Raw genomic sequence first — 11,829 nt, 5'->3', positions numbered from 1 at the left:
GCAGCCCGCGCTCCGCAGAACACTGTGGGGCATGGGCGACGCGGTCAAGCGCCGCCTGCCCTCACCCCGCGGCAGGTGCGATCAGCAGCAAGGGCCTCAAACTACACCGCAGCCACAACGCCGCACACCCGGCGGGAACAAGCGAACATGAAGGTCGCGCTCACAGTGGCTTGGGAGCTCCTACGGTGCAGGATGCAGGAGAGCGGCCATGACGTGCTGCCGGAGCGCGTCGTCGAGCTCCTGGATGTCGTTGCTTTAGGGGCGCCTCCTTTCTGCATCCATCTTCCACCCCAGGCCCCGGGCGGATCATACGGTGGGCCCATCCGCGCCCGTGCGCCCTCAGGCGTGCCCCAAGGCTTCATCAACACCAGCTCAACCGTCAGCGCAGGGCGTCAAATTGCACTAACACCACCCCCGGCGAGCGAGGGCATGCACATTGCCGCCTACGGCCCGGGCGGGCTGCCGCCCTATCACCTCCAAGACGACGCTTCGAGTCAAGCCGCGTGGAGAGTGGGGCACTACGGCGAAGCCTTCGGGACGGCGACCTCGAAGGCTTACGTACCCCACATGGTGGATCGGGAATACGCACTAGAAGACGACCATGGCTCGTTCCTCGGGCCAGGCTGGGAGGAAGAGACGCCAGAAGCCAAACCTTTTCAGGAGCCTCAAGGAAGCCTCACCAACCGCGCTGGCGGCAGCAACTATCGGGTACCACTAATTCCTCAGGAGCAAGCTTATGCTAACCATGGGTCGCAGCAAGTTCAGGTCACTGCAGCAGAAGGTTGCCCCAGCTCAGCAGCCTCCCTTCCGCTAGGAGGGGCGCACTGGGGGCTGCAGGAGAGGGGCCGGGAGCCAGGCCCCTCCCCGCGGCGCATGGAGCAAGGTGTTTCCCGGAGGCAGGCCCTCTGCTGGGGAGGTGCTGCAAAAGCCTGCCCCCGGCAGAGGACCCGTGGTCGTCAGGGGAACTGCTGGCATCCCCTTTACCCCATTGGCGTCGTCCTTGGTTCGGTCGCCGTCAATGGTGGTCGCGGGTGGCACAAGGCGGGGCCCTCGTCTGGCGATATGAAGCAAGGCCGGTATCTGTGAAGAAGGCCCAGTGCCTGTGAAGCTCGCCGCCCGTGACACTCTCATGTAATAATGAGTTGGGGTTGTACATGCCTCGGAGTCTCCGGAGAGCCGCCCTCGGGCCTCGGGGGCTCCCTCCCATGCCTAGTGGCAGCACTTAGCTCCGCGCTAGTGAGAAGACGTCGAAGACTAGACTAGGTGCCGGACGCGGCCTTTTGCTTTTTACCTCCCTTTCTGTGGTCGAGCTTCCTTGCTTCGGATTTAAGTTGAAGTTGAATTTGCATTTGCATATGTGCGGGGAGGGGTGACTTGTCTCGTTCGTGTGTTTTCTTGCGTTCTGGTTTTTGCCCTGGTCCGGAGTTTGCACCAGCTGCCTCCCCCTCGCGAGCCTCGCGGACGGGGCTGGGCTCAGCACACGCGCGCATGCCGTCCCGCGGCCGGCACTCGCTCTCACGAGGCTCTCACCACATGGTCATCAGGTCCCCCCAGAGGACCCTCAGAGAATCACAGCCTCGCAAGCCTACCCAAGGCTCACCCGGGCTAAAGGTAAACCACAGTAATTAACCCATCGCAGGGCCCGTAACATCACGCAGGCACGCATTCGGCGTCGTTCCTAAAAACATGTGGACAATAATCCTTTTTACATGAGGGGCTTCCCCTCCCAAAATGCTCTTACAACCTTTAGGGCCGCGCCCGAGCTTTTTCTACGCAGGATAAATAGCAGGGGGATACAGGATCAGTCAGACATATCGCTCACCGCATCCTCTTGGTCGCCTCCAGAGGCGTCACTGGCGCTGCTGTCACTGCCTCACTGGCATCACCATCGCCGTCATCGATGCTATCTTCGCCACCGTTCACCACATCACCTTCATCCGCAGCAACTACCACCCCGTCATCATCAGAAGCGAAGGCCCTGACAAGTGCATCCACGTTGTCCTCCACCCACCGTGCCAAGTCGCCTCGAATGGCCACGGGCACCGGAGCAATGACGGCGTCGAAGTCGAAGTGGGGATCTCTATCCTGAAGATGGCTGAAGACACGGGAGAATGAGTGCCCGAGCAGGCTACGGCTCCTCTCCTCGACGAGCTGGCAAGCTCTCTCAGAGCGATTCTCCAGATGCGTCACCACGTCAGTGAAGAACTGGAGATGACCGGCATAGTTGGTCACATGGGGTTGCGGAGCATTCGCATCACAGATATTGCCTAGGGCCGCGTTGGCCCTGTCCCTGAGCGCTTGGAGCATGGGGCCATGCATATGCTCCAGCGTCTACCGCTGGAGAATTTCTTCTCTGTTCTGCCGTGCAACGGACTCAGCATCGTCAACCCGCCGTTGAAGAAGAAGCGGCTCGGCACGGAAGGAGGCCAACTCAGTCTGCGCCGAGACCAGGGCGGCTGCGGTGGCCTCTGCGCGCTGCGTCACTCCGGTCAGCTTGGACCTGAGGGCGGCAGTCCTGCCTGCAGCCTCGGCTTCAATCAGCTCCAGCCTCTCATCGTACCCGCGTACGAGATCCACGTGAACTTCCGCCACGCGGCGGTCGACCTCTTCTTGGATTTGAGCCTCCCGTGCGCCAACATCGTCCTCCGCCTGGGTAACCTGGCGCTCCCTCATCTCCAACCGCTCAAGGTCGAGGTTGCGCTCGGCGGCCTCCAGCGTCAGTGCTTCTTCACGCCTCCAGAGCTCCTCCTCCTTGACAGGCGTCCCCTTCAGCGACGCAAGGGCGGCCTGGCGCAGCTCCACTTGCTGCTCCAGGGAAGTGCTCCAGGCTTAGAGCTCCCACGCGTGCTTCTCCGCGATCTCGCGTCGTTGGTCTGCTTCCTGAGCCTCCTCAATAGCTCGGGAGCAGGCCTTTCGCGAGGCTGCAAGGGATGCTTCGGCCTTCGCGTTGTCAAGCTCGCGCTAATGGCGCGCAAGGTTGACTGCCACCTTCAGCTTGTGCCGCTCCTCTATCAGCCGCAGGCCCTCAGCTTCAAGACACGCGTCCACATCCTGAGCTCTCCACCAAGCTGGCCCACCGCGTCCGTCGCTTGCCGGAGGAACTCTTGGCAGATGACGCTGCGCTCCCACGCTCGCTTGAGAACGTCATCAATATTGTCCTTCGCCACCGGCGTTGGCGGAGGGCCCTGAAGTGGTTCACCCCCTCCCGGCAAGGGGCTGGGGGCTAGCACCCCCACAATCGCCGGGCGGGCTCCGCGAGGGGCCCAGGCCGACGCAGATCCATTTCCAGAAGAAGAGCCAAGGACCGACTTCAACCATTCACCGTCCATGATCAGAGAAGGAGCCCGGGGCAGGCTGGTCACACCCCGAGCGAGGTCGCGAAGGAAAGGCGGCAAGGGCACAGGCTCGAGGCACCATGCGGGCCGGCTTACTTCATCGGCCGAACTCGCGTCAGGGGCAACACGCAGGCTCGGGACGCTCAAGGCCAGCAATGGAGGCAAGGCCAAAGGAAGTTGCTTCTTGGCAGACTCCGCATGATTGGCAGGAGGGATCCTGAAGGGCCACGGTCAGGAAATGGACCAGCGATTGAGGAGTTGCAAGAATGAGGTACTTGCTCATCTACGGCTAAGTACTTCCTATGCTTCAACGGTAGGCAGGGGCGCCCGCTGCCACTCAAAGACTCTTTCCTCTTGTGGAGGGCATCGAAATCTATGCGGAACCGACCCAGGCGCTCAACGTGTGGGCCAGCATGAGGTGCGGATGAAGAAGCGCTCAGATGGCCAACCTCAAGGGCGCCAAGCCTGGAGGAGCGATCAGACACCACTCCCTGATGACCTGCCGAGGCCTCGGGGGCTCCAGCCTCGGGAGTCGCAGGTCGCGTCTCCACATCAACAACCGCCTCAGGGTGGGCTTCATAAGCTCCGGAGGATGACGCCTCGGGAGCCCCGTGCGATGTCGGCACCACGACACCAGAGCTTCCAGCTTCAAGCAATGCTTGCCTCCCCGCACCAGCTCCTGGGGCAAGATCGGTGTTGGCGATCGGTAGGGGAGCCATGGTGACCGGATTCTCGCGAGGCCCCACGAGGCCGGCCGGGCGTAACCCCCATTTGTCGAAGTGAGGCATCTGCCTCGTGAACTCGGACCCGCCCGAGCAGAGATACATGAGGCTGCCCCCATGCCGGATATCGCCCAGCGAGGGGTCGCCTGTCAAGACCTCCAACACCTTCTTCAGCATTTCAGGCGTCAGCTCCGTATCCTGGAGCCTCATGCAGTCCTGATACCCGGTCAGGGCCCACATCGGCCGGGAGTGCCGCTGGGGAGGAGCAATGCGACACTGGAGGAACTCCTTCACATCCTGGGGCGCAGTCACACCGAGCTCCCTCAACCTCTCCAGTCGGTGCCAAACGAAGGAGAGCCGGGGGCTCACGAGCCTCTCGTGGCCCCAGCCCGGATTGGGGATGGCAAGCAATGTCGGATGCGAAAGCAGGGGGCTGGGCACTCCGACATCCACATACAGCCACCGCGTTCGGAACCCACTCATGGAAGGTGAAAGGCTATAATCAATCCCCAAGGTGGCCATCTCTGCCACGGCCTGGAAGCTCACGCACCCCAAGCACTGCAAGGGGTCGGTCAGGCGCAAGGAGAAGAAGTGATGCGAGAGGGCAATGGAAGGAGCAATGCCCACCATGGCTTTGCAGACGAAGGCGAATACATCAAGAAGGGTAGCGGATTGAGGATCAAGGTGCATCATATGGATCTGATAGTGGGAGAGCACCACATTAAAAAAGGCGGAGAAAGGAGAACCAGGCCAGCCCACAGGGCGTCGACGGAGAATCGAACCTCCATGACGATCCTGTCAACGGAGGCGTGGGACGCAGGCCAAACCATCGTCCTTCCGCACTCGTTGAAGCTGGAGGCGAGTGCGGGGTGGACCTTCTCCAAGGCCTCCAGATTGAGCACCAGCGACCGGCCGACGGCGGGCTCGATTGCCGGAGGCGAACTGGATGAGGACACGGGCTTCTTCCTCTTCTCTTTGCTAGTTGGCGCCATGGCGATGGAGGGGGAAGCGCTCAAGTCAGATTGGAAGCGGAAACAGAGGTTCGAGGAAGAGAGGGGAACAGGAAGCACGCGGGCGGCAAAGAGGAAATAACTGTGTAAAGCTTCGTGGCCGCCTAGCCAGGCGGATATTGGGGGAGCATGGGGAAGCGGAGATGCCCACGTCCCATCAGTCGCCACGCGTCAACCAAGGCCGCAGGCTGTTGGGGCCTGCGGCGCTCTGCACTTGCCCTTTGGCTTCGCTGCTAAGCCAAGTCAGAGCGCGCCTTGGGCCCGGGGGCTACTATCGGCGTTCTGGGAACGGGGGTCCCCAGACTTGCCTGCCTGCGGCCTGCGGCGTGGCTCGAGCAGTGGCCCAGTACGACCCGTCTTCATCAACCCAAGTTTAAGACCCTCGCGAGGGGCCAGGCCTTGCGGGGCGGACGACACAAGGCTTCCTCAGGGGCGGCCTCACCAGGTAGGCTCGCGAGGAGGCGGATAGATCAAGGCAAGGAGTACCTCGCGAGGTGCTCATGACGCAAGCCATGACGATCAAGACCAGGCGGGCGCCAGCCTGCACAGTGTCCTCGTTTCCTCTTTGGTGCAAAGGGGGCAAGCCCAGGCGCGGAGTACCGAGGCATCAGGCAAAGGCTTCCATATTGATGCAACGAGACCAAGACCAGCAGAGCGGCAGGACGGAGATCACCGTGGAGCCCAAGACGGCGTCATCACCAGTGCCTTTGACAGACGAAGACCAATTTTAGTCAGGATAGCTTGTACTAGCTGCCCCCCTTCAAAATGGCCGTTGTTGGCTCCCTTCCCGCTTAATATTTGGGAAGAGGATCAGGGCCTCTATAAATAGAGATAACCACCACAGTAGAAGGGGATCCTATCGAATCCTTCCTTAGTAGAACGCCGCACCAGCTCAAGAACACCCCTCGCGAGGCTGTTCTTCCTCTGTATTGTTCATCATCAGCCCTAGAGGCAATCCACCACACCACACACTGGATTAGGGTATTACACCACAACGGTGGCCCGAACCATTATAAACCTCGTGTCCCTTGTGTTGTTCATCGTGCTAGCTTAGAATCGCGGCGAGGTTTTGGGGCGTGAATCGGTAGGGAGAAGATCTTCGTGCGCACCCCAGAGTTCGAACCTTAAGGGTTTTGCCAGAACCCGATATTCGACAGCCTCCGTCCGGGCTCGGCCCTGGCCCAGCGGCTAGTCGATTCACCGTTGCTGCTCATAAAGTGCGACGGCTGCCCGCGACAGGTCGTGCATCGTGTTTTGACCACCCCAGAACATCCTGGATGGGTGTTCATCAAGTGCAAAAAGATAAGGTGCATGCTTCTTTTTATTCGGTTCTGCTCCCAGATTCGGCCCATGTTTGGCAGCTTATTCTCGAACTTGTGTGTAGGATGGATGCAACTCTTGGTATTGGGAAGAAGAATACATCGATCTATTGGTAGCAGGAAATTTGGTAGATGCTCGTGCACTCCTAGCTAGAATAGAGGTCAGAGATGAGACTAGAGATGATATTATATGCGAAGCAACGTCTACTTCTTTAGAATCACAGAAGAAAGAAGTGCGCAAGCTTGAGAAGTCACAGATCAACAATGGAGACATATATAAGATATTAATTCAATTAGTGGGAGTAGTTATGGAAATTGGATATCTTTTAAAATGTTTAATTGTGATTTTTTTTCTTTGGTCTTGCTCTTCTAGCAAAAAATTGGTGATTCTTGTTTTCTTTGATGAAATAAAGAAATGTAATGGCAAAAGACATTACACATACGAGCACCGGCCAGCCGTGGTGGACCATATGCGTTTGCGCATTGAGAGGGTGTTTGGTTGCCATCCTGAGACAAAGATGCGTGGCCTGTAGTGTGCCTGAAATCTGCCTGGACCCCGTTTGGTTGGTGGCCTGATGAATCTGCTGGTAACCTGGCCTGGAACACATACGAGGATGATTAGCCTGGCCAGCTGTCCAGGCACATGGTTAGGCTGAACCAGGCCATCCAGATTGGACGCCTGGAGACGCAAATGCACTTACCTGGCATCGAAAGTTGAACAAACAGTGCTAATTGAAGAGATCAGAAGCTGGCCCACTTGTCTACTAGTAGTCCAGGCTCGGGCAACAAACCAAACAGCACCTATAGCAGGCAGCCTGATCAGGCAAAATTTCTTCAATCTTCATGCACACAGCAGACATCAAATTTTCTCAGGCACATCTCCGAGGGCAGCAACCAAAACCCCCCTAAGCGCACGACCAGTGCACCACGGAAAATTGGACGGATGCCGTTTCATTGCCATTTTCATATGGACGAAATTCAGATAAAACAGACATGGTTTGGGTCGCGCTTTAGAGAACATGTCATGTCTCCCTGGTAACACTGGCAATTAACTGGTCCAGTGTAAATTGCAGAGACGAAGCGAAATCGGAGACGAAGATTCTATTCGCCTCTCTCGCTCTCTCTCTCTCTTCCCTTCTTCTCTCGTTACTTCCGCCTCCCCACCGTCTCCCCTCCCCTCCGATACACCCCCCTTTTCCGCGCTCCCGGTTCATCGGCGTGCCGCACCACCCCAAGACGGCGGCGAGGAACCTAGGTGAAGAACACAGAAGAATTCGCGTGTCCTTTGATCGATTGATGAGCGGAAGGCCGCGGCGGCGGGGACGACGATGAGGGCGGATCTCAGCACCATCCAGCAGACGCTCACGCCAGAGGCGGCGGCGGCGCTGGCGCGAGCCATGGACGAAGCGGCTCGACGGAGGCACGTCTCCACCACGCCGCTCCACGTCGCCGCCGCGCTGCTCGCCGCGCCGGCTGGCCTGCTGCGCCAGGCCTGCGCGCGGGCCGTGGCCGCGGGAGGCGCTGCTGCCGCCTCTGGTGGCGCCGGCGCGCACCCGCTCCACTGCCGCGCTCTTGAGCTCTGTTTCTCCGTCGCGCTAGACAGGTTGCCTGCCTTTGCGGGGGGCGCGATTGGAGGCGGGGCCGCTGCTCCTCCCGTTTCCAACGCGCTCGTTGCGGCTCTCAAGCGCGCGCAGGCCCAGCAGCGGCGGGGCTGCCCTGAGGCGGCACAGCAGCCGCTCCTCGCCGTTAAGGTGGAGCTCGAGCAGCTCGTGCTCTCCATCCTCGACGACCCTTCGGTCAGCCGCGTCATGCGCGAGGCGTCCTTCTCATCTTCTGCCGTGAAGAACACCATCGAACAGTCTCTCACCTCACCCTCCCCGTCGTCTTCCACCGCAGCGTCTAGTCCTGTACCGACGCCAACCCCCTTCTCCCCATCCCTTTCCTCTCTTCTGCGCGCCGGCACCGCTAACGCATACATCAACCCTCGGCTGGCGGCTGCGGCGGCTGGAGCCAGCTGCGGGGATGATGCGCGCAAGGTGCTTGATGTCATGCTCAAGCCAGCGCGCCGCAACCCGGTGATCGTCGGAGACTCCGGACCGGACGTGGTTCTGAAGGAGGCCATTCGAATAATCCCAGCGGCCAGCTCCGCTGCCCTCGCTGCAGCCAAGATCCTGCATCTGGAGGCGGAACTCACCAAGCTTGCTGGCGACAAGGTGGCGATGGCGGAGAGGATCGGGAAGCTGGGCGCCGTAGTCGAGAGGCTCGTCGGCGAGCACGGCGGGGTGGTTCTTGACCTCGGGGACCTGAAGTGGATGGTGGAAGGCCCTGCCGCGTCGTCGTCTGAGGGGGGCAAGGCGGCCATTGCTGAGATGGGGCGTCTGCTCAGGCGTTTCGGGCGCGGTGAAGTGTGGGCCGTCGCCACTGCAGCGTGCGCCACGTACCTCAGGTGTAAGATTTATCACCCAGGAATGGAGGATGAATGGGATCTCCAAGCCATGCCGATCGCCCGCAGCACACCGCTTGCTGGAGCTGCTCTGAGGTGCGTCTGCGTTCGTTTTCTGATTCTTTGTTAGATCTAACATGTCTGGTCTTGTTGATTACTGCTTAGTCATGCTGAACCAAATTATTACTTACTCTGCAATTGGTTCATAGGATAGGAAAGTCATAGGAATAAGAATCCTCTAACATGCTCAAGGGATGTCACAGAGCTACAATGTTCTTCTTGTGTAAAAAAGACAAGGAAAGTCGGGGAGCTTATGAAATTGAAATAGTTCTTTTGAAAAGAGTGAAATGAGTATTTCAAAAATTGAAATGAGTCTTCTAAAATTGAACTTGGTATGTCACGAATTGAAATTGATCTATTAGGAATGGAAGCCTGTCTTTTGAAAATTGAAATGAGCACTGTTCATGGGCTAGCCTGAAGGGAAGTCAGGTTACTGTAGCTTACCTGACTTCCCTTCGAATGTTAGAGGATCCAGCTCCGTACCGGAAGTCCTATGAATAGGAATAGTAAAGAAGATGCCCTTTGGTTCACATCATAGGATTTTTTCCATTGAGTCTAGGCTAATGTTTATTTTCCTACGAAATGTGGAGGATAGGAAGAATTCCTCCATAGGAATAGGATTCTATTCCTACAAACCAAAGGGCTCTAAAGGAATTTTTCCTATACAAATCCTATCCTATGGGATTCCTACAAAATTCCTACATACCAAAGGAGGCCTGATTTTTTTTTTTGGATGATTGAAAACTTTGATATGACAAACAAACAGGTTTTTAGTTTAGGGCAGTTGACGCTACTCTATAAACGTTGTTGCTTTTTTGTGTAGCAGTGGTAGCCTTGTAGTCTCACCCATTATAGTTCAGTTCCACAGATTAACGAGTTACTAAATTTTGTTAGGCCTGGAAGCAGTGGAACTCTCAGCAACTCGGTGGGGATGTTATCACCAATGCTCCGGCCTTTGCCGGTGACACCAACACCTCTCAGATGGCCGCCAGGGGGTGGCCATACTCAGATGGTGAAGCCGGCCATGTGCATGCTCTGCAAGGGTGGTTATGAGAGTGAGCTCGCCAAACTTGCAGCGGAGCGGACGGCAGTATCCGTCCCTGAGGCTGCTAACCCTAGTTTGCCGCACTGGCTGCAGCGGACCAATGATCAAAATCAGGTTTGTGTTATTTCCATGTTTAATCTCGACAAAACCAACTCTTATTCTATCGAAAACCTGATTGGTATAATCCTTCTCTTTTTATACAGTCTAAGGCACAAGAGTTGAAATGGAAAAGGAGCACAGATGAGCTTGAGAAGAAATGGCGTGAGACCTGTGCCCATATCCACTTGACCCATGCTGGAGCGCCAGCACTCTCCGTGCCATTGGCCTCGTCCGGAACATGTCCACGTGTTGAGGTCAACTTGCCTATTGCAAGGGGTGCTGCTATTCAGACTCTTAAGATGAACACTAACCGGGATAAGCCAGCATCCAGCCCGATAGTTGACCTCCACAAGAGCCCACCAGGAAGCCCAGTGAAAACTGATCTTATGCTGGGTCGCTTGGACCCTGCCATCAATCCTACTATGGATAAAGAGCGGAAGGAAAATTATGAGGGGCTAACTGCCCTGCAGAAGGCTAAGATAGCTGGAATTTCAGATATTGATTCCTTCAAAAGGCTCATCAAGGGGCTGACAGAGAAGGTTAGCTGGCAGTCTGATGCCGCTTCAGCCATTGCTGCTGTTGTTGTACAATGCCGATCTGGAAGTGAGAAGCGTCGGACCCTTCGAACAAGAGGTGACATGTGGCTCATGTTTGTTGGCTCTGATAAGGCAGGTAAGCGGAAAATGGTGAACGCGTTGTCTGAGCTGATGGCAAACACGAGACCAGTAATTGTGAACTTTGGTGGTGACTCCGAATTGGGAAGGGCTAAGAATGATGGACTGAACATGGGTCTCTGGGGGAAAACTGCACTTGATCGGGTCACTGAGGCAGTTCGGCAGAACCCATTCTCAGTAATTGTTCTGGAATGCATTGATCGATTGGACATAGTTGTTCGTGGAAAGATCAAGCGGGCAATGGAGACTGGTCGTCTGCCGGACTCTCATGGCCGTGAGGTCAGCCTTGGCAATGTCATCTTTGTTCTTACAACCAATTGGGTACCTGATGAACTTAAAGGGCCGGACGTCGAGTCTTTACTACAAGGTGAACTAAGAATGTTGGAGATGGCAGGCTCTAGTTGGCAGCTAGAGCTCTCGATTGGGGACAAGAAGGCCAAGCACCGAGCAGATTGGCTATGTGATGATGTTCGCCCTGCAAAGGTAGCAAAAGATTTGTCCAGTAGCCATGGTTTGTCGCTTGACCTCAATTTGGCAGTTGGTGCCTTGGATGACACCGAGAGTTCACATAATTCTAGTGATGTCTCAGTGGAGCAAGAGCAAGAGAAAGGGCAGCTTGCAGTACTGTGTTCGACGCCTGCCCCTGACTGCGATCTATTGGGACTCGTTGACGATGCCATTGTGTTTCGACCAGTTGACTTCAATCCATTTCGGAAGACTATTAGAGATTGCATATCAGCAAAATTTGAATTGGTCATTGGGAGCATCAATTCATTCAGAATCGATGAAGATGCCATTGACCATATGGTTAGCAGTGTCTGGCTCACTGATGAGAGGTTCGAGGACTGGGCCGGAGAAGTAATTATGCCAAGCATTGAACGATTGTGGCGCAACGTAAAGCATGATAGCGCTCGTGCTGTCGTCCGTCTCGCATTAGTTGCGGACGAGGCGTTGCCAAGGTGGGGTGAGGGAAGGGAAGGGCTACCAGCGACTGTAACGATTGCCATCGATGGAATGTAGAGGGCATTTGAGAAAGTAAATTCTTTGTACGGTAGATATGTAAATACTTTGGAGATCTTCTCTGCTATAAGCTTTGTTTTTGGGGGTGGGGGGTGGTGGTGG

General features: G+C 56.5%; 1 protein-coding gene across 1 annotated transcript; it reads left to right on the top strand.

The window, feature by feature from the left end:
• Positions 1–7,442: 7,442 nt before the first annotated feature.
• LOC119336422 (protein SMAX1-like) lies at positions 7,443–11,794 on the top strand. Its single transcript, XM_037608434.1, has 3 exons — positions 7,443–8,925; positions 9,784–10,048; positions 10,138–11,794. The coding sequence occupies exons 1-3, from the start codon at positions 7,715–7,717 to the stop codon at positions 11,725–11,727; spliced, it is 3,066 nt and encodes a 1,021-aa protein (XP_037464331.1). The 5' UTR covers positions 7,443–7,714; the 3' UTR covers positions 11,728–11,794.
• Positions 11,795–11,829: the final 35 nt, after the last annotated feature.

The sequence above is a fragment of the Triticum dicoccoides genome, chromosome 7B, assembly GCF_002162155.2.
Source record: "Triticum dicoccoides isolate Atlit2015 ecotype Zavitan chromosome 7B, WEW_v2.0, whole genome shotgun sequence".
NCBI classification, from domain to species: Eukaryota; Viridiplantae; Streptophyta; class Magnoliopsida; order Poales; family Poaceae; genus Triticum; species Triticum dicoccoides.
The sequence above is the reverse complement of the archived record's forward strand: the minus strand, read 5'-3'. Positions and strand labels throughout refer to the sequence as shown.